At 42.1% G+C, this 27,604-nt stretch overlaps 2 protein-coding genes across 6 annotated transcripts in view; both read left to right on the plus strand.

Annotated features, from left to right (window-relative positions):
- The first annotated feature begins 2,345 nt into the window (after positions 1-2,345).
- Positions 2,346-6,619, plus strand: ap3m2 (adaptor related protein complex 3 subunit mu 2). Of its 3 annotated transcripts, none has more exons than XM_041999930.1 (9): positions 2,346-2,462; positions 3,050-3,411; positions 3,502-3,673; positions 3,997-4,134; positions 4,231-4,316; positions 4,525-4,658; positions 4,846-5,053; positions 5,185-5,329; positions 6,308-6,619. In XM_041999930.1, exons 2-9 carry the CDS (start codon positions 3,139-3,141, stop codon positions 6,406-6,408), a joined length of 1,257 nt encoding a protein of 418 aa, XP_041855864.1. In that variant the 5' UTR covers positions 2,346-2,462; positions 3,050-3,138; the 3' UTR covers positions 6,409-6,619. The 3 variants fall into 3 exon arrangements, with proteins under 3 accessions (XP_041855864.1, XP_041855866.1, XP_041855865.1); XM_041999932.1 differs by having other exon boundaries at positions 3,119-3,411; XM_041999931.1 differs by lacking the exon at positions 2,346-2,462 and adding an exon at positions 2,486-2,905.
- Positions 6,620-11,452: 4,833 nt separating this feature from the next.
- tet3 (tet methylcytosine dioxygenase 3) overlaps positions 11,453-27,604 on the plus strand; it is a 36,402-nt gene continuing 20,250 nt past the window's right edge. Inside the window, exons 1-2 of one of the 3 annotated variants that reach the window (XM_041999929.1) lie at positions 11,453-11,829; positions 19,149-19,208. In XM_041999929.1, coding sequence (XP_041855863.1) covers positions 11,455-11,829; positions 19,149-19,208 — 435 coding nt within the window. In that variant the 5' untranslated portion in view covers positions 11,453-11,454. Of the gene's footprint in view, positions 11,830-18,035; positions 18,471-19,148; positions 19,209-27,052; positions 27,488-27,604 lie in introns of those variants that run through there. The other 2 variants (XM_041999926.1, XM_041999928.1) reach the window with 2 other exon arrangements.

Consider the following 27,604-nt stretch of genomic DNA (forward strand, 5'->3'; position numbering starts at 1 on the left):
GTTTCATCTACTGACGAGGAAATCCGACTTTCTTTAGTTACAGACATAGACATCATTATCAACAGCTATGGTTAAGCTGCAGATGAGATAAATGTAACATTTTAAAAATAAATCTCCCAATTCAAGTGTTTTTCTACCAGTTTGGTTGTCTGGCCTGGTTTTTCTGCCCTTCATGTGATAAAGATGAGTGTCCAGGAGTTCTGTGACATGGGTGGAGTGGAGTAAGAGGGTCCCTACACACGCTAAAACAGGACAGCGTGAAAGAGGGTGGTAAATTCAGGATGGTTAAAGGATGCTGCTCTGTGTTTATGTGGTGTTAAAGCACGTTTCCAATTATAAGAAAAAAATCTCAGCATGTCTCCTGTAAGTTTCTTTTATTAAATAGCTAAATTTCTCAGCATTTTCTTGCTAACATAAAACCATAACAGAAGAATCATCACCTCCATCAGCAGTTTGTCAGACAATCTATGTCTTCAGGAATAAATTAGTTAATTCGTGTCGGAAATGAGTTTTTAAAAAGACCTAAAATGATTTCCTGCAGGCTGTTGTTCTCTTTCCAAAACCCATCAGTGCTGATGGCAAATATCAGTTAAATACACATGAGAAACTGATTACCGTGGTTTTAGAGTGCAGTGAAGAACAGTTAAAGCGTGTACTGTCTTGGTCTGGTCTGGATGTGTAGGAACATGATGGTGATGTCATGCACAGCGGGAGCCAAATAGCCCTGCTTAATTAATTCAGCCATGTTTGTCATGTTACTGCTATTAATACTGAGACTAAAGTGACTCAGTGAGTTGTTTAATAACATCTGACTGACCTAAAACTGTGACCTAAATGCTGCTGAACTCTGACTCTAGTAATTGATCAGTGGACTAAAGCTGACCATTAAACATTTTTGGAAGCGCGTTAACAGCTCGTGACCACTAGATGTCCTTATAGAATCTGTGTTGTCCCCTCGTGCACGCCCATCTCTGAAAACAAAGATTAGGTCATTGGTGACAGGATTGGTGGTGAACATCTCTTAAAGTACTCAGCTTGCAGTAAATTCAACTGATCATTGTATCTTTTAAATATGTTTTTAAATAAAGTCTTGGGACTTTTTCCACAGCTGATGGAAACAATTAAGTGTAGTAGTAAAATGGTTTTAGGTTTTACAGCAGCAAACCTTGTTGAAATGTTTAGACTCAGATCTGTGTGTTGCGTCCTCCTTAAATTTTTGGTTTTAAAGATATATTGTCATGTAATGCACATCATCCATGCATGCATCTTTAATGCAATGCATGCTGGGAAATATCTTAAACACTTTGATTTTATCATCAGTTTATTGGACTTCTGATAAAAAAAAATAAATAAATGAGCTCTGTGAACTTTTAAAATCTCCCTCTCTGCTGAAAATTAAGTTTTAAAACTTGTTAAAAAAGACCACGAGGTTGTTTTTCTGTCTCACAGGATGCATCATAAGAAAAATGAGTCAGCAGTTCTCTGGCTGAGGATTTCTGCTTTAGCTCTGCAGAGAATGGTGACATCCCTTATGTACAGCCGACCAGGAAGTGCTGATTTCCGATAATGTATAAAGTACAAAATCATTTTAATTCTTTCATTTGCATCTAACCTTGAATAATTTGCTTGGGTCTTGGTTTTTTTGCTGATGGATTCTTCAAGTTTCTTTTATAAAATTGTTGAACTGTTTTTGAGATTTTACATTACTAATAAAGATTTTCTTTCCTGATTCTAAAATTAATGAATGCAGATCACCAGAATGTTCATTGATTTTGACCCTCTCTGACCTTCAGGTTCACACACACTGCCCAAGGACTTTTTAAAAGGCAGACCACAGCACATGTTTGAAAATGGTTTTAAATCCAGGACCGTGATTTAAACCCTGGGGGTTCTAAATCCCCCAAATTTAATGACACTAGAGAATAAAAAGTCCTCACCCAAAAACTGCTATAAATAATAATAATGCAAAATATTACAGATTAATATTACTACCTTTTTTTTTATTTGCTCAGATCGAATAATAACTTTATTCCTATATATGTGTGTGTGTGTGTGTGTGTGTCTGTCTGTTTTAGAGGTTTTTTTTTTTTTTTTTTTGTTATGAAGTCCCTATTCATTTGAATGGAGAGGAACTCCACAAGATGAAATCTGATACTGGAAACAAAATGTCAGACCAGGTACATTTAAAGCCAATCAGCGCGCAGTTTTACTGGTGTTTACGGAGGCCCTTCCACCATGGACCAATCACAGCCGAATTGAGACCACCAGCTTCCGTTATTTTGACCTATGACTCTCTAATGTAGGCGGGGCTTATAGGTTCTCTTTACTCTGGTTGGTTCTTCCATCCGGTTTCTCATCAGGATCTGGCGCTCCACCTAACGGGAAGCAACGACGGCTGCTTAATCTTACATTGGGGGAAAAGGGTGAAAGGATACAAAAACGTTTACATTTTTTTTACTTCGGTAAGTCAGTTGTAGTTTATAAATGTTTCACATGCTAAATTAAGTTGTTCGGTGAGAGGTCTTCCGTCGTCTCGTGCTCCCCTGTCATGAGACTGAAGCAGGAGGAGGGACTGTTGTAGCATCTTGATGTTAGGAGACGGAGGCCTTCATGCTGCCTTCTGTAAATGTTTAAGCTAGTTACTCGCTGGATCATTTTTAAAAACTGATAGTTAAAAAATGTGTCGCTGTAATTTGTTGCAGCTGAGTTAAAGCCGGCTGAACTCGATAGCTTTGCCGCATGTTTAATGAGTATTCCGGTGTCATATTACCATTCAACAGAAGTCTGTCATGTGAGCAGAGGAGGGATTTTTTCCCTCTTATCCATTATTTGGCAATGAAATCCCGTTTGGTCTCTTCTGAACTAAATAAATAACGTCTTACAAGATGATAAACTTTCATTAATGGTCAGTTATTTTTAACTGCTTCAGATTTAGGGTTCAAATATCAATTATGCTTTCTCACAGTCACACTGTTGGTTTACTTGGATATAATTTTAAAGAATATTTTTAATACATGTGCATATGTAACTTTTTTCTTTATTTTAACAGAATGTACAGTAGCTACAGCTCCAGCCTTTTTCCTTTCAAAATCCTTTGGCTTTCTTATATTACATTTAGCCTCCCGGCCTTGAGTCAAGATGATCCACAGCTTGTTCCTGATAAATGCCTCGGGGGACATTTTCCTGGAGAAGCACTGGAAAAGTGTGGTCAGTCGCTCTGTGTGTGACTACTTCTTTGAGGCACAGGAGCGAGCAACTGAGCCGGAGAACGTCCCACCAGTGATCCCCACGCCGCATCACTACCTTATCAGCGTGCTCAGGCATCGCATCTACTTCGTGGCAGTCATCCAGAGCGAAGTGCCTCCGCTCTTCGTCATAGAGTTTCTGCACAGAGTCGTTGACACGTTCCAGGTTGGTTCCACGTTGTTGTTTTTTTTTCTGCCCACTTTAATGTTAATCTCATGTCTGACTTTAAACACATATATATATTTTTGTTCCAAGGATTACTTTGGAGTGTGCACAGAAGCAGCCATAAAGGACAACGTGGTCGTGGTCTATGAACTTCTAGAGGAGATGCTGGACAATGGGTTTCCCCTGGCGACAGAGTCCAACATCCTCAAAGAGCTTATTAAGCCTCCCACCATCCTCCGGACAATGGTCAACACCATCACAGGTCATCCACCTGCATCTTAACCACAGACAGCAGCGACTGTTTCTCTGTACAGAAAAATAAAATATTTAGAATGTCATGTCTAATAATGACAGTTACGTCAGATATAATATGTGCTGATGTGCATGTGAGGGGCTGTTGTTGCTATAGCTACAGCAGTAATTTGAAAAGCCATGCAGGCTTAATACTTTGATATTATGCTTTGTTTTTTTTTCTGTTAAAGAGCTACTAATATAGCTATTTAAGCATAGACTACAATCTTGTGCTACACATGTACTTAAAGAGAAAAGCCATATTAAAAGCAATGCTTAATGTCGGCGTTCCAGGTAGCACCAACGTGGGTGAACAGCTCCCCACTGGCCAGCTCTCTGTGGTGCCGTGGCGACGAACCGGCGTCAAATACACCAACAATGAAGCCTATTTTGACGTAGTGGAAGAGATTGACGCTATCATCGATAAATCAGGTATCCCTCTAGAAAGCCTTGAAGTTAAGCCGTTCGCTCTTTGCTTGAATGAGGTTCTTTATGCCTTTGAATCAACGTTACTGTTTATTTCCTCAGGTTCCACCATCACAGCAGAAATTCAGGGAGTTATTGATGCTTGCGTAAAACTGACTGGGATGCCCGACCTCACGCTCTCATTTATGGTGAGTTTGGTCTTTTCTATGATTCTTAAGCCTGCATATAAGTCTTTCAGACTTTTTAAATATTCCGAAATGCTACACACTCTTCAATTTGACCATTTTAATTTGAATAATCTGAAAAAAAAATCCAATTTGTTTGAAGGGAGGATAAGTTCTAATAAGGCATCTTTTGTTTTTGCAAAGTTGTTGAAACTCTGCCCTTCTTCCACAGAATCCTCGGCTCCTGGATGATGTTAGCTTCCACCCGTGTGTTCGGTTCAAGCGCTGGGAAGCTGAGCGGATCCTGTCCTTCATCCCCCCTGATGGAAACTTCCGGTTGCTCTCCTATCACGTCAGCTCTCAGAAGTTAGTGTTTATCCATACTGCGTCCTGGTGAAGACACATGTAGATCATTTTTGTGGCTATTATTTTCCATCCGTGTGTGTTAAAAATTCTCTCAGTTTTAGAAATACCAAAAAGTTATTTACACCATTTTAATCAGAAAAACAGTTTTTTTGTGTTGTGTGCTGACCTTCCTCCTCTTCCTCTTCAGCCTGGTGGCTATCCCTGTCTATGTCAAGCACAACATCACCTTTCGGGAGGGAAGCTCTCAGGGTCGTTTTGACTTGACCCTGGGCCCCAAACAGACCATGGGCAAGGCCGTGGAGTCTGTCCTAGTCAGCAGCCAGCTGCCGCGGGGTGTCCTCAACGCCAGCCTCAACCCCTCCCAAGGGACATACACCTTTGACCCAGTCACGAAGGTACTTAGAAACTGTATATTCGGGAGAATAGGGAACTGGAGTTGAGCACAGGACTGGTTTCAGTAAAAAGGATTAAGGTCAGTTTTGAAGATGCTTCATATTGCCACTTTTGTGTTTTTTGCTTGTACTAGTTGCTGACATGGGATGTTGGTAAGATCAACCCGCAGAAGCTTCCCAGTCTGAAAGGCACCATGAGCCTGCAGGCCGGAGCCTCTAAACCGGACGAGAACCCCACCATTAACATCCAGTTCAAGATCCAACAGATGGCCATCTCAGGTACCCTCTCATTTGGCATCTGATCCTTTCATCCTCATGCTATGTTGATGTTTCCAAGAATTCCTTCATTTTCAGGGGGAATAATTTGTGTCAAATATGTGTAACCCGGCTGTTTTTAGTAAGTTAAATCCATAGTTTATCTTTTCTTTGGAGTTGCAGAAAAATGCTTCCCTCCTCCTCTTCAATCTACTTTCATCACATTGTCGCTCAGCTGACTACCACCTGACCACCCTTTTGTTCAACAGCAATGCCTTAATGACCACTAGATGGCGTCACATGCAACAAATACTCTGACATCGCACTGCCATAGAGCATGATTTTGAAGATGTCAAGCTGAATAGTTATATAAAATTGTCACCACTAATCATTCTCTTTTAGACTGATGATGCATTCATTTACATAATTTGAGTGATGTGGCTCAGGTGAGGGCTGTTTAGTTAATGTCCAAGACAGTTCTCATCCCAGTAAAACTCTGAAGAAGGTCTCTCCTCTTCTGAGGGATTAAAAAAAGCCCATCTGTCACATCAGAAACTCCACTTTGAACCTCATGTACACTTTCAGTAGTAGCATTTAGTATGAAATTTGAAATTTGGGGGAAAAAAAGAAACATTTGTCTCCTTGTTTTCAATGATGTTTACTTATTTTAGGGAAATCTGATTCTTTGTTACTTGAATGTACAGCAACTACTGGTAAAATTGGTATTTGTTATGTGGGGGTTCTACTTTCAGGATTTCAGTGGGTGTGCCACATGTGTTCACATAGACTAGAAGATCTCACCGTCATCATTTGACAAGCTGCCCATAAACCAGGAGACACATCTCTCTGGTCTGCACACCATGAGCCCCAGCTCAGCTTAACTGCTGACACTGGCACTAAGCTAGCAGTCGATGGAGACTGTATAGAAATCTAATGTTAAATTCTGTTGTTTTAATCCAAACAGGATTGTTCAGGATTGTTGTCATTTGTCTCTTTTAACAGGACTGAAGGTGAATCGACTGGACATGTACGGTGAGAAGTATAAACCTTTCAAGGGCATCAAGTACATGACCAAGGCCGGCAAGTTCCAGGTCCGGACTTAAAAGCCACTTCTCTGGGAGCGCTGGACCAAACCACCAGGAGACTGTTGGGGGTTTTAATGGGGGAAGGGGAGTTGGTATATTCCCTGTGTTTATGCATTTATCTTCCAAAGTTTACCCACACCAATTGGAGGCTCCTTGTAGCAGTTAGGAGTGGACCCTTACACACAGAAATGAAACCTCTGTTAACTGGTTACAGCTCTAAGCGATTCAGAGAGTTTCCTGAAACATTTCCTCCTCTATTCAGGCTGAGTCTGGTCCAGACCCAGTCAATATTTTCCCTCAAATCCACTGGGAGCAACATGTTCATAGATAGTTTCAGTCAGAACCAACCTAAGCACTTAGACTAGAACTTTGTCAATGCTAGCTCTGTCATACAAACGTGGATTTCAGGTTCTCACAAAGAAAAACAACCAGTCAGCATCTCTGTCTGTTCTCCTCGCTGGATTCTTTGGAGACAGATACACGTTACTGGATTATGTGCTAAATATAAATGGGACCAACAATATATCAAAACACAGATTCTGAATGAGTGATGATGGCAAACACTGTAAGGCTTAATAGAAATTCGAAGTTTTGTCAAATGAAGACAACTAAAAGTGTTGCCTGACAGCAGGTTAGCATGTTAAACTGCAGCATGGATTAGCTGAAGCTGCTGAGTTTAAGATATAATATGTCATTTCTTAAAAGTCACTACAAAATGCTCCCAGCTGTTAAAGGAATGAGCTCCCATATTGATTACACACTCCGCAGTCCTCGCTGTACACCATCACTGTATTTCTTATCCTTTCTGATGTTTTTCTAATTGCTTTTCCATTTGTTTTCTTCTCTGTTTGTTTTGCACTTGTTCTGAGTTGCAATAATGTGATTCTTTTTGATTGCTGTACTGGTGCTGGTAAACTGGCATGAACGAATGTGACACTTGGAACCGTCCTCAGGCGGACACTTTGACATCTGCTGGTACTAACATCTGGTTTGGGTGGAAATGAGATGGCTGTCCACTCACTGAAGCTGTTTGTTACCACCAAGGTTTCTGAGAGAGGTTAAGGTACATGTTCACCTGTTTTAGTCAACTTAAGTGTTATTTATTAAACAAAAAAAAAGACTCATTGCTGAAGTATTGTTGTGATTTAATGCTGGTTTTACTCTGGTGAAGCTTATGTTTAATCATATCATCACCAACTTGAACCATAGTTCCCTAAACAGGTTTTGTTTCGATCATATTGAAGAAAGCTTCTTAGATCTGACATCTGGGGGACTTTTCAGGGTGAATCACATCCCTCGTTGTCAGAAAAGCTGTATAATATGTATTTTAAATACAAATTCCTAAACGTTGTCATGGCAACTGAGCTTATTTGGAGAAAACTGGATGAGGAGGGAAGTGATTCATTCATGCCTCTGGGTCTCAGCTGAAATCGGTCCACCATCAGACTGGGTTCTATCAAAGCTCGCATACACGTTCATGAATAATCTGAATAAAAACAATATATGAAACCATGTAAAGAGCCTCTGGAGAAATGTTTACGTTCTGTGTTTACAGCTTTTTTTTTCTATACAGCCTTGGATGGAGTGCTATGATGGTTAAAGAAAAATAATAAAGATTCAGTGTGTTAAAACAATCATAACACTGTTATATGCTTATAAAAGTTTAAAGTTGAATTTTGGGGTGTAGGTGTATTTCTAACTTTTAAGCACTAAGTCAGATCATGTAGCAGTATCCAGTCGACATAAGTACAGACCACAATGTGGGCCACCCCCACCTATATGCGCGGGTGGTGCAACAACTTTGCTTGTATCTAGATGAACACCCTAACTGTCACTTTCAACTGCAAGTTGGTTTAGATGTCAGGGAACAACCAAGGAATCACCAAGGTACAGGTCTGCAGTGAAACAGAGGCTGTTGGGTTACCAGATGAGATGAGAACTGGGCTCAAAATCCATGAGAAGTTTAACTGGGGAAACACCATACCCACCATGGTGTTAGTACTTTGCTGGTTTGCTACCAGTGGAACTGGGTGAAGTAAGGAAGACTGTCTCATAGTTTTTTATTTTTAAACTCAAGCCATCATCCTGAACTGAAGCTTTGGTTTAGTGTCACAACATGAAAAGAATTACAAATACATTAAATCTAAAAATATATGTGGACTATGCTTAAAATTCAAAAAAATCTACCAGATCTGCCAATATTTCTCCAAAAATCTTATTGATTGCTACGTAAAGGATCAGGTTATTAGGAGATTCAGACAAAAATATGGTGTGTTTATATTATCTTTACTGTGTTGATTTCAGAAAAATTTTAATGGATCCAAATTTGTCCACTTAATACTTTTTTTTCCTTGCATATGTCACAATCATTCTACTTTTTAAAAAGGCCTGTTCAAGATAGATAGATAGATAGATAGATAGATAGATAGATCTTTATTATTACAAAATAGTCTGCACTTAGCTGTGGTTTCCTGTGTCAGCCAGGGGCCGCTGCTTCCCCTCCACTAACTACCGCAACCTGAATACATCCAGGGGGCCTTCACAGCTAAAACAGCCACATCCTCATTCCCTTCATGTTGCCGCCACATCTGGTTTAAAACCCACATATGACGTCACAATAAATTTCTATCCTCCTACTTTTTATTTCTCCATCTGAGCCTCCGCCCAACGTGATTTTCTGCTTCATAAAGAGCATTTCTGATCGTCTAATGATGACTTCACCAGTGAACTTTCAGGGGCCAGTTTGAACCCGCAACTCCTCTCTTGTGACGTCACAGCCCCCTTGCTCCAGCTGGCGGGAGTCCACTCCATAATTTACTGATGACTCCAACCCCTTCAGAAGATACTACCTTTCCTCTTACTCTCTCTGCCCTCACCATCGACCAGACTGCAGCCTTAAGGCAGAGTAATATCATTAGGCTCTAACTTCATCCTCCCTCCTCGTGTGTGCGCGAGTTTATTTTTAGTGGGAAACATATTTAAAATTTTAACGTTAAAACTTTTAACTTTTATTTTTCTTTCATACTTATGGTTAAGTAGAGCATTATTAAGTAAATGAAAACTGGCGTGAGGAAGAATAGTGAGGCATTTAATGGTAAGTTTGAACTTTTTTATCGTGAATTTTTCTTTTTTTTTTTTTAACGTGGATTCAGTCTTCTGTTTTGAGCGGTATTAATTATTAGACTGTCGATACAAGGAAGATAATGGAAGATCAATGCATGACATTATCAATGCTTTGACTAAAAAAATGCATTGGTAAACTTTTTAATCAGCGCGCTGATAGCGGGGCCTGTCCTCTGCAGCAGCGCGAGCGGGGTCACGTGGATGCAAATCTTAACGCATTCACGATGAAAGTGCCGTTTTTGTCACCTAGAGTAATTAGCCGCGTGCCCTCATCCTGCACCTCTGAATGCATTTTGTGTATCCCGGCCCAGATAACAGGCGCTATCCTAATGTAAATCTAAGGATAGCTGTTAGTTTTTATCTGATGGCTGTGATCATTAGGGGGGGCTGGCCTGGCCTAGCCCCCCTGCCGTGATCGCTGTGGGAGAGCACGTGGACATACAGTAACAATAACAACAGTAGCAGACAGCACTTGACAGTAGATACTTGGCTCGCACATTAAAGCCAACACGCGCACTAATGAAGCCACGTGTTAGTGATTTATAGCTTGTAGTTACCCAAACTAAACTCATACATACTCTCCCACTGTAATGTCATTTGTATTCTAAAGTCTGTATAATCTAACAAAATGGTAAGTATTAGTGTTATAAGTTTTTTTTTTTTAAAAAAAAAGAGGCAGTTGATTATTAACCTAACTTAACATTCTGTTCTTTGCTGCACAGTCATACAGATACAGCATATTAGCTGTTATATTACGCCTTTAAACTACCTTTAAATATGAGCTCATTGTTGCTTTAATTGACGTTTTTTTTTTAATTAAGTTTGAAACTCCATTTTCAGTTAATCGGTTTTATCACACTAGAATTGTGACGCAGTGCTAAAGTACCGTCGCCATGAGGTAAAAATTTGAGGCCACTTAAAGTGACTGATAAGTTACATTTATTGGAATAACTAATATATTCTACTTATATCTGCATATGTTGGGGGAAATTATTTGTTGATTTCCACAATTTGGTATTTATCAATTTCGGTCACAAACAATCAGCAGCATAGCAAAAACGAGTCTGAACTAAAAGCAAACTTAATGCGCTGGATAGGAAACACTGGGGTTTTTTCAGTGTATTCACTTTACTGACGGTTGACTGGAGTGCGTGACCCCGAGACAAAGGGGCTGTTCCTGGATTCAACTTTTCATCCCCCGCTTTCATTTAGGGAGATGTAGGCCCCTTTTCCAAGTGGGGTTTGCCATTAAAACACCATCTCAAACCGCGCACGTAGGCCTGTATGGCTATGAGCCAACTCGATGCACAGCTGTGTTTTAAAACCAGACGATGGCCAGACAGGAGCCAGGAGTGTGTGACTGGACTCTAATGTTGGGCAAAGCATTATTAAATTCGAGACACATCAAATGTCTGTATAGAAGATATAAAACAGTGACTATATCGAGCCATAATTGAAAGTCAAGGAAAGATTTGGGCATTTCTATTTGTGTTTTTTCAACCTTTTTTCTTTGTGGTCTCTTCACACTTCCAGACAGAACGCAGGCTGGGTAAACAATGCCATGAATCTCCAAGCTTCAGCAATGCTCCAAACAAAGTGGTGGGCCGCCAGTCATTCTTTAGGGTAGTTGGGATAGATGGATTCCAGACTGGAAGTAACTACCCAGATAATCCAGGGCTTCTTGTGTGACTCAGAACATGGCAGTAAATATATAATTCTCGGAGACAAGATGAACATTTAGCTGACATTTCTGGAAACAGCCTCCAGTATTAAGAAGACTAAAGGTTTCTCAGCTGTTTGAATATCTAGACCTTTTCTACCTGTCTGATTGTTCTTAATATTAGAATTTTATTCATATTAGACTTTAAACTCGATTGTTTTTAATCCATTTTTAGTCCCTCTTATTTTAAGACACAATAGACATAAGACGGAAGAGTTGCCATGCCGATTCCAAGGGCAGGGCCAGGCCCACCACCTAAAGACATTGATGAGGTCTCTGTGGACAAGGAGGAGAATCAGTCCCTCTGCTTGCAAAGAAAAGTCTTAGAGAAGACATCTCCTCTGAGCAAGTACATCGAAGCTGAACACCAGCAAGCGGGGCTGTTCTCTCTGTCTCCGTTCAACGCCACTCTAGATGCCACTCTTGACCTGCAGAAGAAAAGGAGGAAGAAGTGTGGGACCTGTGCTCCCTGCCTCCGCAGAGAGAACTGTGGTACCTGCACAAACTGCGTGAACCGCAAGACGGGCAAGCAGATCTGCAAGCAGCGCAAATGTGAGCAGCTGAAGAAGAGACGGAGCGAGCTGGATGGGAGCGAGGTAGGATGTGCTAACTGATCATTTTAGAGCCATGTAACATTACCAGTGAGGGTAATGTTTGATGTCTTAAATGTGCTTTACTGACTAAAATCAAAGGAGAAGAAATAAAAAGAAAAAAATTAGATTGACTTGTTGGAGTAACAGTCTGAACTGATATCTATTCACTAGCATCCTTTTCAACCAAAGAGCATCCACACATCCAGTCCTGTAAAAGCTTGCATAGGAACATTTATTGGGCAACAAGGTAGTGAGACCCTGAAAAACAAAGGAGTTCCATAAAAGTCAATAAAGTTTGAAGCAAACTCTGCATGTAGCCAGGGTAACCCCTGCTTGTGACATTGTAGAGCCCTCTTCCAGCTGAGGACTTGGAGGAATCGCAAACATCTTTTCGGGAATATCAATTCAGGTTTTCCTCTTGGCGAGCAAAGACTTGCTTCCTTTAAGCTTTAAGGGATAATCAGTTGCACATAGCAGGTATACAGAGTTCACAGACGTAAATTGCATTGATTGCATTTTAAACCTCAAATTTATGAGTATTTGCATGTTGAGTTTATTTCTTTTTCTCTCCTCATGGCTTCTGTCGCATTTCATTGAGCCAGAGCAGATGGAAATAACTGTCCTGCCAACTCAAATACAGATATAAGGCTTTTTTTTCCAGACAGTTTTGCAGTGATGAATGCTTTAAAAACACGAATAAACTTTACTGGTTATACAGTTACCATTAAAACAAAGAGTTCTATAGTAAAACAAACTCTAAAGTTTGTTTGAAAATGACCCAGTTTGCTCAAATAACGACAAATGATATATTTAGTTGATTTTAGAAGAGCTGCAATAATATAGAGCTTCCATGCCCACTATCCATTAGTCAGAATAGACGTCTGAGTGTTGTTTAGCTTTAAAATAACTCTGACACATGTACTTATCTACCATAAATGTGCAGGGTGAATTCTTGTTGTGTGTGTATATATTGGGGACATGGGTAATCTTTTTAACATTGTGGTTATGCAAATTTTCCCCAATTTTAAGAAAGATTTCCAGTCCAGTAGAATATTTTTTCATGAAAAAGCAGGGAAATAGTTTTAGTCTGTTTTAAGAAGCTGTGAGTTCAGTGTGTTTGCATGTCTGAGTGCTACCAAGCAGCAGCGGTGGAGAATTCCTGCAGTTGCCTTCGTGTTGTCCTTTGACCTCTGCGGCTTCAAATGAGGGTGGGGGTTAACCTTAGGCCATTTTGTATTTGTGTGTAGGGATGTGTGTGTGTGTGTAAAGAAAGGGAGAGAGTTAATGGAGATGTGTATGTGCGGCTAAGTGTGTTTGTATGTGCACCAGCATCTTAAACAGGGGACGGGGGGATGGGCTGTAAAGTCAAGGAGGAGGACGGGAAGATGGAGTAGATGGTCAGCAGGAAAAACCAGAATAGACTACAAAAGAATGTCCAAGGAATGAATACACACTGCCTCCAAAACAGGCACATGGCCGCCGTTCCTGTCCCACATTTATTAAACACACATTATCACAGAACATGGAGAGTATTTAATGTTTTTTCATGGAATGTCCAGAACTAAAAATAACAGAAGTAGGTTCTTTTATATGATTTAAAGTACGTATTTAAAGAAAATTGCCTTACAAATAAATGTGTAATGAAGATGTGTTTGTATATTACTTCCAACCAGTCCCAACACTTGAAATAAAATAACTGAAGCAACAATTTTCTCAGCGTAATGCAGCATTAATGAAGTAGTCATAAAACTGCTTCCTGTCCATTAGTAGTGAGACGGCATCACTGCTTAATAAAAGCCAGAGTGCCAGTTTCTGTGATTTTTCCTGCTCCTTTGATACAAACTTCCAGCTACTGACAGTTACACCGTAGATCCCTACTGCCCTCTGTCTCTAGAGATGAAGCTGAATTTACAGAGAACTGGGGAGGATGTCTGTTCAGCAATAAGTAATCCTCAGGCCTGCCCTGTCTTGTCTGTTCAGAACCTTTTAAAGCAGCAGCAGCAGCACATTAGCAGCTCACAAAGTTTTAAAGTAAGCATTACATAAAAGAATAAAAATAAAAATTCACATAGGGATTTGTGGGACCGTGTCTCTTGTGTGGGACAGAAACAGGTGAAACATTTCAACCTGTTCATTTTAAGAATCATAACGCATATCCATATAATATCATGTCTCAGTTATTCAAATTTACATAAAAAAAATCATTTAATTCCTTTATCATGGCTGTAACTGCAATTTTGCCTTTAATACAAATCTATGAAAATGCAAATTAGTGTCCACCTACATCTTCACTCTGCCAGAACCCAACAAAACCAGCTGATTCAGAGGAGGAACAGCAGATTACACTGTGTGAATAGTGTTTATATAAATTATAAATAATATATATAAATTAAATTAAATAAAACAATAAAAGTAATATATAAATTCTTTGTGTTTTCATGTGGACTTAGCTTTTTTTGTAAATGATACCAGATGGGTGAGATCTTTTTGAGAGCATACAGGGAAAAATACACAAGGACATAGTGTTACAGTGCATAGCTTCCTCTGTCTGTCGGTCCGTCTAATGGTGATGATGGAGGTGCGTTATAAAAGGGTGACTCACTATCTGTTATTAATCTCACATGATTAAACATCCAAACATGCCATCTGGAACCCCATAAAATCTCAGAGTACATAAATCACACATGATCACCAGGAACTCTGTTTGCTCCGTTTAGTCAAAAATCTGGATTCTGTGTCCTGAAAGGCAGAAATTTTGGCTGTCTGCACCAACACCACATTTTTCCTGCTGAAAGTCACAAAAAAGTTCCACTGATTTCTTCACAACTACAAAAACCTTTCTGTCACCAAAACTGTGCTCTGTTAAAGCAGCATCATGCTGCATAAAAGGATGTATTGCAAAAAGAAAACTTATTTTTAAAAATTTCTGCTCAGAAATCTAATTTTTCCTGCTGAACGTCTACATTCATGTCTTATAAAATTCATGACATTGATTAATAACATTACAAATGTACATTTCCAAGAAAAAAAGTATTTACTGTGTGAAAAACAAAACCTGTAAGTTGAACTTTTGTCTTCAACATCTTAACTTTGGATTTAGCTATACCTAGACCTAACCATGTTCGTTAGTTTGATCACTAATGGTGTATTCTTAATACCTAACCATAACCTGTCCTGGGAGAGCTTACAGTAGAAAAGAGAGAATTTGCAACTGGAAGAAAAGCAGAAAAGTTATGCAGGTTGAATCCCAAACTGGTTATCTCTTGCTTGAACTGTCAGATCCTAAAGGTCTGCTTTAGAGCCTTCTGCCATCCCTTCTGATCTCCTTATAAGCCCAGATTTAGGGCCAAATATACACTAACACATGGAAAGAGGACGTCATTAATATAGAAGGACATATGGAGATGTTGAACATCGACATGCTGACTGTGAATTTGAAGTGTTTTGCACTTCAGAGCAATAACAGCTTAACCGGATTTGTTATGAAACTGTTGTTTCCAGAACTTTACATCAGTTATTAATCTGCATGCTGCACTTAAACAGGTTCCCCAGTAGTTTCATTTATATCAATATAACTAATGTTAATAATGTATTGAGACATTACACAATACTTGACCACTTGAACTCCTTTTTAATGTTTTTTGACGTCTACTTACGCCGTCTATATTGTGTTGTAGAGACACAACGTTAATTTAACAACCACATGAGAGAGATTTCTTTTAGACTTTTTCTATTATCACTTGTCTGGTGATTAAATTGTTACTATGGTACAAATGCAGTTACATGTGCATGTTTGGTTAAGATATGATACCCATCATTTGTAGATGCAGACATCTCAAGTTATATACCATGTAATCAAATGTATTTCATAAGGATTTCAGCAGGTATGTTTATCCTGATCAGTATATATATATATATATATATATATATACAAAAGAAACAGCTGAGGCCAAGACAACCCGAGCCTGCCTCAGACGCTCTCTTCAATTATATTTGATGTACATAAATGACTTAAACAGTGCTGTAAGCCTTCTCTGATCCTCATTAGCCCCCTTAGCAAACATATTGTAGCAAGTTATAAAATCAGGAACCTTTTCCTCAAACAACAGCCGTGAAACCAAGCATCCATCCTTTCATCAGCACCCCTCCCTGACGCTCCCTCTATCTCTGCCCTCTGACCTTTGCGTGGATGTGGCAGCTGAGTCCCTCACTAGCTGTGGGCCACATCCTCTGCTGGAAAATAATACCAGCAGCGGTTTTGAGTCTGTACAAAATACAAAACTGTTACTCAGTTTCATGCCATGCAACTAACACTCCATTCAACAGATTAACCCTGGAGTGTGTGTGTGTGTGTAGTAAGAGGGATTGGGAGGCTTTAATCTGCTGTCAGACGTGAGCAACAGATTGGATGTGTGAATGAAATGAGACTGAATGGAGTGTGTAGATGTGTTTAATTATGCACAGTTTGCGATCAGCAGGTGTCTAGTGGAGGCTGAGAAGGTCTGAAGAAACGTAGAAGGAGGAGATGTGCACCATTGTTCGTTTTTTCCATCTTGATTCACTTTTTGTTTAGTTGGAGAAACTACGTTGACTATGATAGAGGATCTATGTAGTGTTAGTAGGATTGGTTTAAAGCACCACAACTACCCCGGTTCACCTGAACAAAACACTCTGAAGCCAAGCAGCCGCTCTCGCTGTCCAGCTTACCACAATCACGCCTCCACTCACACATAAACACACACATTCACACACACACTCACACGTGGCCCGTCTGACGTCAGCAGAGGGGATTTCCCATGCCATACGAGAGCGTCAGACAGACACCACAAATGCTGTGTCACCGTGAGGCTGCCTCGCCTCACCGTGCCACACTCCAGCTCCCTCTCTCTTTTCGATTCTCACACAGCCTGCCGGCCTCCAGCCGACCGTCCGTTTCATCTCCATCCGCCGCGTCTTCGCCAGCCTGCCTGAACTTTCGCTGACTTTTTCCCAGCAGCTCTTTTTTCTCCCCACTAGCACATCGTCGCTTGTTTTTTACGTCTTAACGGATGGGGATCTCCGCGTTGTTTGTTGTCGTTAAATTTCTTGAATCAGAAAAGCAGACCGATGATGAGTGAAGTTTTTTTTTAAAGGGCTTGGGTGAAAAAGAGAAGCGCATCTTCGCTAACTAATTGCTGATGTAGGAAAAATAAATCTCCTCAGATTTGTGGTTATGTTCAACACTCTGACAAGAGGGTGCGCTGATGTCTGAAGCATGAAAAGATGCTGGCGGGAGATGATCCTTCATACTCAAGAGTGTAAATGAACGCAGGCCTCTAAAATATGCTCGGTATGCCATTCTCACAAAGCTTGAAAAAAGAAAAAAAGTGAGACTCTGGCATCGTTTCCCTTAAAGTGAAAGGTTGAGACCGCTTTTTGCACGCGTTTGCTTTGCAGATCACCGATTTGTGCACGCAAACCCAATGACAGCCGGTGATTTACGAAGTTGTGATAATTTTTTTTGGTGTGGAGCTACGTGGAAATATCCGTGGCATTTCATGCCTTCGCCTCGCTCTGAGTCAGCACGGTGGACTTTGCTGTGTAACCGTGCCTTGTTTTTTGCCTGTCAGAGAACTGCTGGGGTCTCTTTGAGAGGGTTTGTGAGGCTGTGCGTGAATGTGTGTGTGTGTGTTTGTGTGTGCATGTGCTGCACAGTCCAGTCCAGTTATTGCAGGCAGCCCTGACACAGATGGTGCTCAGCGATACCACATACCAGAGGCATTGTTTAGGGAAGGCGAGTTCGAGGAGATAATTGACAAGCATAGAGAGGACCCATCCCCCCCACGAACACACACACACACACACGCACATATGCACATACCTCCCACCCACCTTCACTTTGTCTCTTTATGTCAGCCTTTCATTTATGGTGCTGCACACTCACACATACTCAGAAACTCCTTTGTTTTTGTTTTTTAACTTCTACCTCCTTTTTCTACTATTTCTATTTATCTCTGGACACCCTTCGCTTGCTATCCTTCGGTTTCAGCCTAGCAGCAGAGCCCAGCCTGGCCTCTGATTGGTCGACTGACCGCCTTTGTGTGCTATCTCTAGTGTGACGTCTCTCGGGCAAGCTATGCGTGTGTGTATATTTGTTCACTAGTGTATATGTTTGAGGAGAGATGGGGGGAGGGGACAGCTAAGGGGTCATTCGCATCGCATATTCAGGAAGAGAGGAGAAAAAACTAAACGAATAGAAAGGAGTGAGCGGTCGCACAACAAAAAAACCTTGTATATGTGAGTGAACGAGTGTGTGTGTGTGTGTGTGTGTGTGTGTGTGGTAGACCAATTGGCATACGAGCGAGAGAGAAAGAGAGAGAGAGAGGGAAGGAGGGGGGTAGGCACGAGAGAGCAAGCGCAAGAGAGAAAGAACGTGCGTACGAGGGCTAATGTAAAACCAGATTAAAAACACAAGATGGCTTCCTGAATGGGCTGCTGGAACACAGACGAGAGAGAGAGACTGAGAAGGAAAGAGTGGGGAGACACAGAAAGAGAAGAAAGGGACGGAGGGAGAGAGGTGAGGACGAGAGGGAGCCGAGTCTTCTAATGGGGATTCGGTCAGCGGACGGAGGAGTACAAACTGAGGCAGCTCCGAGGCTTGGAGGGTAAATATTCATCACTCCAGACTATTTTAGGATTGATGGGTGGGTGGGGGTGTGGAGGTTGGGATGGAGGGGGGATGGTTATGTGTGTGTATGTGTGTGTATAGGTGTGTGTGGAGGCTGGCGGGACAGAGGAGCAGCTCGAGACAAAACACATCATTTAACACTGAGAAAGCCTGGGCTGGGGGGGGGGCGCTATGCAAAATAAGATGCTCGTCTATGAGCCATTTCCATCTGGGGCACTAACACTTGTGCATGATTTGCTAATTTCCTCTTTAAATAAAGAAAAGAAAAAAATAAAAGGCTTCTGCTGACTTGTGAAATGAAAATATCTGAAAGCTGCTGCTGGTCGGGATGGAGACATTACATAATTCTGTAAGTGAAATTGAACCTCATCCGCTGTCCCGGCTGAAGACCAAAGTGCCGGCTTCCCTGTGAGAGCGCACATCAAAGAAAAGAGATTTCCATGATATCTGACGGTGACAGAAATGATGAGAAGAGATGAAGCAGGATGGTGTACATGTCATTCAGTCATTAATAAAGCTCCCACATAGAGGTGGGAGATTTTCTTTGAGCAGGCCCTTGTCGCATTGTTCTATTGATTGTTATTCTTTCCCCCTCCCATCCCTCTCTGCCTCCTTCTCCCCCCCCCCTCCCCTGTTCTGTCAAATGGCTGTAAAGGTGGAAAACTTTGAAGAAAACAGTCAAGGCTGCTCGGGACACCCTGAACTAGCAGCTGAGGTAAGAGAGGTCATCGGGTTTGTGTTTCTGTTGTGTGTGTGTGTGTGTGTGTCTGTCATCTCTTGTCACATGTGCATAATCTCCTCTGATTTTGTTGTGATTCTTAGCTGTTGGTTCATGTCATGAAGTGTAAAAGCCACACTTAGTCAACACAGTGACTGGTTCCTCGTCTGTGTGTGTGTGTGTGTGTGTGTGTGTATGTGTTTCAGTATCATAATTGTGGTTGTTTTGGTTCATATTAGCATAAATGGTTTGCTAACCATCATGCAGACAGAGCTATGATTGTCCCGGCTGTTTGCTGCGCTCAGCGGCGGCTGCATGATCTCATTATTTTAGCCTTGATATCACCGCTAGATGAAAAACAGGTACATTACACCCCCGTAACGAAATGTGTGACGGCTTTAAATCGAGTTACTACGACTTTATCTCCAAGCCTCGATGAGAAAAGCGCCTCAGTGATGAAGCGTCAGCATCCACAGTTTAAAGCGTCCCACGCTGCCCGCTGATTGGTGCCAGAGCCAGGCGCATGGAGATACAAGAGACCAGGGAAAGGAGGAGGGAGGAGGAGGAGGAACCCTGCACGCTGGCTCAGGAGCCAGGGAGGGGGCCGTCCTGCTTCTCCTAGGTTCTGGAGTCAAATGAGGTAAAGGGAGTAAAAGTTAGTGGGTCACGCATGCGTACGCATTTGAATCTTGGGCGTAGTAACCTGCGGTCGCTGAGAACTGCTGTTCTCCGGCATGTTGTGTTAGCACACGCTTGTTTGTTTATGTGGAGATGTGGAGAGGCGGCAAAGCCTCACGAAGAGAAGCTTTAACATCAAACATGCTGCTAAACGGAAGCAAAGGCATCCTGAGATGTCTCATTAAGAAAAAGATGAAAAGCTTTGACACCCATAAAATGTAAAGAATTTTTTTAAACTTGTAGAAGTAACACGACATTCACCAGCATCACAGGTTATGTGAAATGTAGGCTACTCAGTCAGTCTTAAATGTCATAAACGAGTTCAGGTCTGTTCTTTGACCAGCTCACTTATCTCTAAGCCAGCTTTAATCCCTGTCCATATACAGACAGTCCCTTTATCTACAAAGTATATATACCCATCTGGTTTAAAGGGAACAAAATCATCTGTGTCCTTTCCTGTGTGGAACAAGTAAGCATTTTTGCTTACTTACTTTTGGCTGTCCTGAGCTCCTGTTTTTAAAGTTTGCTGTGAGCATCCTGGGTGGAGAGCTTAACTCATCAGGATCTGGCTCCTACTCAAACATTTCCTTGCCTTGCTTGTACTAAGACAAACACAGTAAATGTCCCTACAAGCCAAGGAACGCTATATATATAGCATATATATAAATACTACTTGGCTTGTAGAGGCTTTACTGTGTTTGTCTTATATATATATATATATATATATATATATATATATATATATATATATATATATATATATATATATATATATACATAAGACTACTAAAACTGTTGCAGCGCAGTCGTCTTTGCTGTTCAGGAAACAAAAACTCTTTCTTTTAGAAGTTACCACAACAGGTTACAAGACAGACAGACTCTTGTGAGTTTTTTTTTTTTTTTCCACGCCCATGCACAGGATTTCCTCTTTAAACATGAGACAAACTTCACACAGGTGGGAAATAACCAGCAGCAGAGGAAGAAGCCTTCAGCCCGGCGATGGCAGCGGCATGGTGGCAGATGGAATCTTTCTTAATCATGTGTTTGGCTTTTTTGCGTGTGGAATTCCCGGCCTTGTTCGCAAAGGGTTAACGCTGACCTAGTTTCCGTGGCAACACTGAATGTCTGATGACATCACCACTTTAATTTTAGCCCAGCATTCAAGCCTGGTCACATGACCAACTAGCCAGCAACACATGTGTATGTGTGTAGTAAGCGGTTTGGTATATAGTACAGACTCAGGAAGTGGAGGGTTTGACATCACCTCTTCCATTCAGTGTCAGCTTTCGATGTAAAGTTTCCACTCATTCAGCCCGCTTACGTACACACAGAGACACAACTAGTGATCTGTTGTGAGACTTTGGTCTGTTGAGTACGGGTCTTTTGATCTTTAAAGTTGTTTTCATTTTGAACTTTTGTTTCATGTAAGTCTGAGTTTATAGGTACACATAAGAAAGTGTTTTAAGAAATCTGTGAAAGTGGTTCAAAGGAAAGATGACTTAAATGTCCAAAAAGGATTTCTCATTTGTTGTTTCAATAAATTGTTTGCACAACTGTGTGAAATCCTCGCCGACAGAGTTAATATGAAGTTCAAGACTGAGTTCAAGGTGAGCCGATGCCTGCAGCCAAACAGCTGACTGTATACATTTACCTATTTAAACTTGATGAAAGACGTGCATGCTAACATGAGAGGAGCCTCCAGGAAACACGTAAATTTTGTGCTTTTCCTCAAAACTTCACGTGCTGCATATCCCGATCTATCACATTAAATTTCCATTTATAGTCATCAATAGTTTATGCACTTTGAATAATTAATATATTTTATCTTGCTAAGCAGTGGGCTTTTGCCTGATTTATTTGACAGTTAGCAGGCGTCCGCCCTCTGTGCTACTCGCAGCTGTGCATGAATGATGACCAAAGCTGGACTGAAGCTACGCTGAGCCCTGCAGCCGGATCGATATCTTGTGTGGCACCATGAGCGGCGTTCGTTGGCATCTTTGGTGGCGGCTGTGCTTCAAGTCGAAGGAGAGGCTGCCGTCCGCCTGATGCCGCAGTTAATAAAAAATGAATGGAAAGAGAAGGGGGTGGATCCTTCAGCTGTTGCTCCAGCTCTTTAACTCTCACTTCTCTGGCGGCTGCTCTGCTGCTCCCACTGGGCACGCAGTTTATACAAATCCTGAATCCCTCCTCTGCTCGACACTGCCGGGTTTTATGTAATGCAGCACACCAGCTGTTGAAGCTTTGAATGCTTACTATTGAAACCCACACTTCGAAATGTTGTGTGAAGTGTATTTAAATGAATTTTGTGGAGGCTTTTACCTCTAAATGTTGAAGGATTAGTTTGATAATAGTAAGAAATAAAACTGGTAGTTGCCTAGAAACACAATGAATCACTCACCTCTCAAACATTTCATTGTGCCATTATCAGCTATGAACCTGGGATTTATTTGGTTATGTTTAAAAGGTGTTTTGCCTTCAGTATGTGCACAGCGAGGGCACTGTGGCATACTGGCCCTTTAAGTCCAGCTATGCCTGACTTGAACATATGGGAAGCTAATCTTAGCTCCAGTCCAGAGAGAGACAAGACTGGCAACCAGCCACTGTGCAGGGCTGTTGGGGCTTCTTCTTGCTTTCTCTCTTTTCTCTGAGAAATTTAAATATAATTTCCCTCCAGAAAGCATCACCCAGCATCTCAGACTGCAATGTTTAACCTGGAATAGATGCTTCTGTATCTGTTTGTGGAAACATCATCATTCAGCCAGTTCTGATTCTTCCTCTTGATTTGGCAGAGATCAGGCTGGCAGGTAGCGGCACGCTGTGTACCTGTTATGCTTTGAAGTCACTTGTTTTCCATCTGCTCCGCTTCCTTCTGACTATTCAGCTCTCTTAGTCTCAGACAAAACATTTCCTATCAGGGGCTTATCTGTATATTGATTAAATTCTGCTCTTTTTTTTTATTTCCCAAACCACAAACACAAAGAGTTGCCTCTTACAATAACCCCCCCTCTGGCCCAAACCCCGTCTCTTCCTCCTCATTATTTTTTTTTATGGCTCCACCCTACCAACCTCCCACCTATCACCACCTTTCCATTTTTTTTCCCTCCTCCCTCCTAAACCACTCCTCCCTTTCTCTTTGTGAGGAGTAGTGAAGGGGTTTGGAGAAAGAAGGGGGCAGGGTTGCCCCAGCTGAGCGATTCGTGCTGACTTGCACGTGCCAAATGTCAGTAGATATGACTCAGACCTGATACCCGGCACCCAGTACTACAATCATCTCCCAAACACACCTTGAACCTTACACCAACTGGGAACTGCAAAGACAAAGGAAGACAAACAGACAGCATGGAGGACAAGACAGACTGTCCCTTGGGTTAAAATAATGAAGAAGTTATCATTTTGGTTTAGGATCGTGTTAACATATTGTCCTTTGTTCGATCATGTTGAGGGACTTTGGACTGCCACTTTAGACCTAATGTGCCCTGCAGCCTCTTGTCCCACCCACCAGTAAACCCAGTGACCCTCAGTGAACAATCTATGGCTGTGTACATGCCAAAGTTCGCTTCATACTTGGAGAAAAATCATTAAAGCTCACGTTTGCATTCGTTTAGAGGGAGCGTATCTGCAGGAGCTCTTTTGTGTGCTTACCTAGAGATGAGAAGAATGAATAGTGGCCACATGTGATGTGTTTGTGTGTGAGAAAGTTAGAAATAAAGAGCCATGACAGGGGGGAAGGGGGTTGTCAGATCAGATGACCTTGATGTAACACCACGGGGCAATGTGTGCTGGGGATGGGGGGGTGTGCAGAGCTAAATGGGAGAATTGGTGGAGGAAAGTATCAGCTGACAAGAAGAAAAGGGTGGAGGATAAAGTATTCCCCCCTCCTCCCTCATGGCATAACAGTTATATTTTTGTTTGTTGATGGCTGTGTAATAACAGCTAAATCCCTTTTATCTTAAAAAAAAGAACAAGTTGTTCTTCGTTGCTTGTTTCATAAACACAGACTTCCCACTAAGTGATGCACAGTTAAAATTTCAGAAGCTGGTTTCAGTATGTTAGGGTTTTATGTCAGGACTTTGTTGAGAAGAGAAGAAAAAGATGACTCAGGCTTAGTCATAAGCAAGGCAACCCAACACACACCGCTGAGGACGGACTTTTGTTGTCAGTCATCCCTCCTACAAGCAAGACCTTTCCTCCGTGCTGCTGAGAAACAGCGAGCACGAGGCAGAGAAGTGAGAGAGATGGAGAGAAAGAGAAAAGGAGAGAAAATGAGAGACGAGGGCGTGAGACAACTCATTTGGATGATAATTTGACTTCAACTGTGAGATGAAGTGATCGGTGGAAGATCAGGAGCCTTTGTTGTATCTTCCTCTTGCTCTTTCTCTCAATGCCGGGTTACAGCAGATTTACCGTAAGTGTGACTTTATTTTCCCAGAGTTTTTTCAATTTTCGTTTTAAAGTAAAGTTTCTCTGTGTTATTTGAAGTGAAATACTTGATTTTAGTTGCAATGCGATCTGTCACTGATTTGTTTTATAAAAGTTTGTCGCCCTTTGACGAGAGGAAGCATTGAGATGTTGCTCACACCAAAACACGTTAAAACTGAAGCATTGTTTCTCTGAATACTTAATTTCTGCTTTTTAAAAAATCCTTTAAACCAGATAAACACCAAAAACTTTGGGCAATGCTCTATGTGAAGTGACATCTGCTCCATGCGAATGATCATGAATCATCCTTGAGCTTGTGTGTTTGAATCGAGTCGGCTTTACTGTAACTGCCTACAAAGGTGTGCTGTATTTGCTTCTGTGTCATATTTCAGAAGACCCCAGCGTATGTGCCAGTTTTGTTTCCATGACATCATACTTTACAAACCATTACAACCACTCTCCAGCTTGTTTGTGTTAAATTACTATTTTCTTCTATTTTTTTAATGAATTTGACCACAAAGGGAGAAACATTAGAGCTGAGAGCTAAAGAAGGACCTGTTTTATTCAGTGTAAATGAGGGAGTGTGTGTGGAGAGCATGTGATTTAGGGGTTAAGTTGAGCCTTGAGTTAGAAACGCTGTGTCACTGCTGCTGGGGGAGTGTGTGAGCGCAAGCCAGTCAACTGAAATAAAGGAGCATGTTTTCAAGTGTCCGTTGGTGTGTGGAGTCGGCGATAGTAGAGTGGGCATGTGTCCGATGTCATGTGTGCCCACCCAGTGGTGGAGGCAGGTGTCCTGGTGGGAGACACTGGCGATGACGATGCTGGTACGTCACTGCCGCATGTGTTTCCTTCCTCTCTTGCTCACTGCTCTCCCTCTCACTCATTGGCACTCCCTGGGTCATGTGACCCAGTGCTCTACTTCTCCTCTCCTTCCTTTAAACAGTTTCGTCTGCGCTGTGTTTCTCGTTGGGATTGACGCTCATCTCTCTGTGTGTGTGTAGATATACGAATATGTGTGGCAACAGCGAGACAGACATTGTACAATTTAGAGCGAGCGCGTCAGAAAGCGTTGGGGCGGTAATGCAATAAGCTACCCTAGAAGGAGAAAAAGGCTCAGGAAACAAAACAGAGGAAAAAATCGAGAGAAGGAGGCAGAAGCACATTGAAAAAGCCTGAGAAAATGAGAGATCGAGGGAGACCAAGAGAAACAGAGGAAGCCAGAGTAAGCAAAGCAGGGACAGGCTACTGAAGTTAATCCGACCATATTACTGTGTGTCCGACAAATGCTCAGTAATATAAGAGAAAAACACTACGCAGGAGCTCACAGTAATCTGCACGGAGAGGACAGCCATGTTCCCTCCACTCCCCTCGTTGTCCTATTCCTCTTGGTTAAATCTGCTTCAAAACTCCAGTAATGTAGGAGGGAAGAGAGGACCACAAAGGCCGGTCAGCCAGCAAGTGGCTGAGAAGAAACATCCTACACTGATCTCAACGCTGATTGTGATAATGGCCATTATGCCAAGGCAGAGCAATGGCGAGCTGAAAGTATGAAGAGAGTGTTATCGTAGGCTGACGGACAGACGAGGAGAGAAGCTTCATGTGGTCACCGACACAACTCCGATGGGTTGATCCTGGAGGCTGCCGTCTTCGTTTAGCAACAAGCTGCCACCCTCAGTCTGTGTGTACGCCTGTTACAGAATCAGTCAAAAGAACAACTTTCCTTTAAAGACCTCCTTCTTCTCTTCTGCAAGCTCCTTGATGCTATATTGTCATCCTTTTCCTCTTCCTCATCGTTGTCCAATTGTCGTCCGCTCTTCCCTGTCCATTGCCCACCGAAATGGACAGGGATAAATGCTCCATACCGATCATATCTTCCATTTCTAGAGTGGTCATTTGACATGATGGAGTTGTGATGAATGCTCTAACATGGAGTGAAGTCAGAAGCCTTCCACCACATTTGCATCCTTTGGATTTTTGAGGATTGGCCAGTAGATACGTCAGCAAGCCAGCACCCTCTTCATCTACCAACACTGCTGTGCTCGCTATAGGATCTGCTATCAGCCACAGCTGTAAGACTGAAGTGTTTTATTTCGAGCACGAAATGGGAAACTGATATGAGTGTGGATGAGGAGGAAAATGGAGATTGAGGAGCCATTGTCCGTGGCGTCTCCTTCGGCCCAGGACAGAGTCAAATCAAGACGCGCAAACGAGAAATAAAATTGCAAAAAGGAAAAGCAGACGTTTGCAGAGAGCAAAAAAAAAAAAAAAAATTAAAAAGTTTTTTTTTCTCCACTCCCTTTTTCTTTTCCTGTGAATGTGATTGTGAGTTGAGAATGGCTTTTCGCTTAGCTGCCGCTGTTTCGCCTCTACAGTCGAAAGCAGAGAAGCTCTGTCATGTAATTGTCAGTTTTGGGTTTTTGCAGATGCAAACAAAACATACATACAGCCTGGTACGCAACGTCATCGAATGCAGCAGAGCAAGCAGTGCTGAAGGGCGTGGATAGAGTCGGAGAGAGGTTTTCTCATTGGTAAAAGCTCTGCTGCACTGAGCTGTTTCCTAGGCTGCTGCTACTAGCGACTATCCCCCACTGCTCTCTCTGTTTCTGCTCACTGCACACTCCTCCATTCCATCGTACGTGCCCGCTGTGGCTCAGATAATGGCCTCTCGCTCTGCACACATAGAAGAGAGAGAGGAGATGGAGGCTGCACGAGAGAGAGGGGAACGGAGGGAGGGAAAGAGAGAGAGGGAGCGAGCGAGAGAGGGGAAGGTGGGGGCAGCAAGGAGAAGCCAACTGCATGTGTAGTCAAGAGAAAGAAAGAGGATATTGAAAAAGGGAAGGGAGGAGCAGACAGATAATGAGAAAGGAAAAAGGAGAGAACAGAAAGCATTGGTTATAAGAAGAGGCAAGAGAATGAGAAACGTGTGTTCTGTGCTGGGGGGAGGTGTGTGGTGTGTGTCTGGCTGGCGGTGTGTACATGCGTGAGTGCATGCAAGCGTGTTTCGGTGTTGGCTGTGTCTGTACGCTGTACAGACGGGAAGAAATAAAAAGGAATACAGTCCAACCAGGCTGGATTGCTTGTGGACCGCTGTGCCGGCAAGCAAGTCTCATGCTCCGCTCCGTCTGCTCTTCTGCTCTCTGCTTTTCGACCGGCAGCTCTGTCTGGACGTCTAAGACGGCGTAAGTATGCATTGCCGATCCTCAAGGGTCTCAGCCGGCTTAATATTGTCAGGGTCTCTGCTTCATGTTCCTGCTCGTCACGGCAGCAGAGGAAGGGGTGGGGGGAGAAGGAGGTGG

This window comes from Melanotaenia boesemani, chromosome 11 (genome assembly GCF_017639745.1).
Source record: "Melanotaenia boesemani isolate fMelBoe1 chromosome 11, fMelBoe1.pri, whole genome shotgun sequence".
NCBI lineage: Eukaryota > Metazoa > Chordata > Actinopteri > Atheriniformes > Melanotaeniidae > Melanotaenia > Melanotaenia boesemani.

Bases quoted from the DNA above. Each gene is read 5' to 3' on its own strand.
- ap3m2 (XM_041999930.1), top strand. From the start codon at position 3,139: ATGATCCACAGCTTGTTCCTGATAAATGCCTCGGGGGACATTTTCCTG. The intron at 3,674-3,996 runs GTCATCCACCTG...TCGGCGTTCCAG, and splicing joins AATGGTCAACACCATCACAG to GTAGCACCAACGTGGGTGAA. The intron at 4,317-4,524 runs GTGAGTTTGGTC...CTTCTTCCACAG, and splicing joins ACCTCACGCTCTCATTTATG to AATCCTCGGCTCCTGGATGA.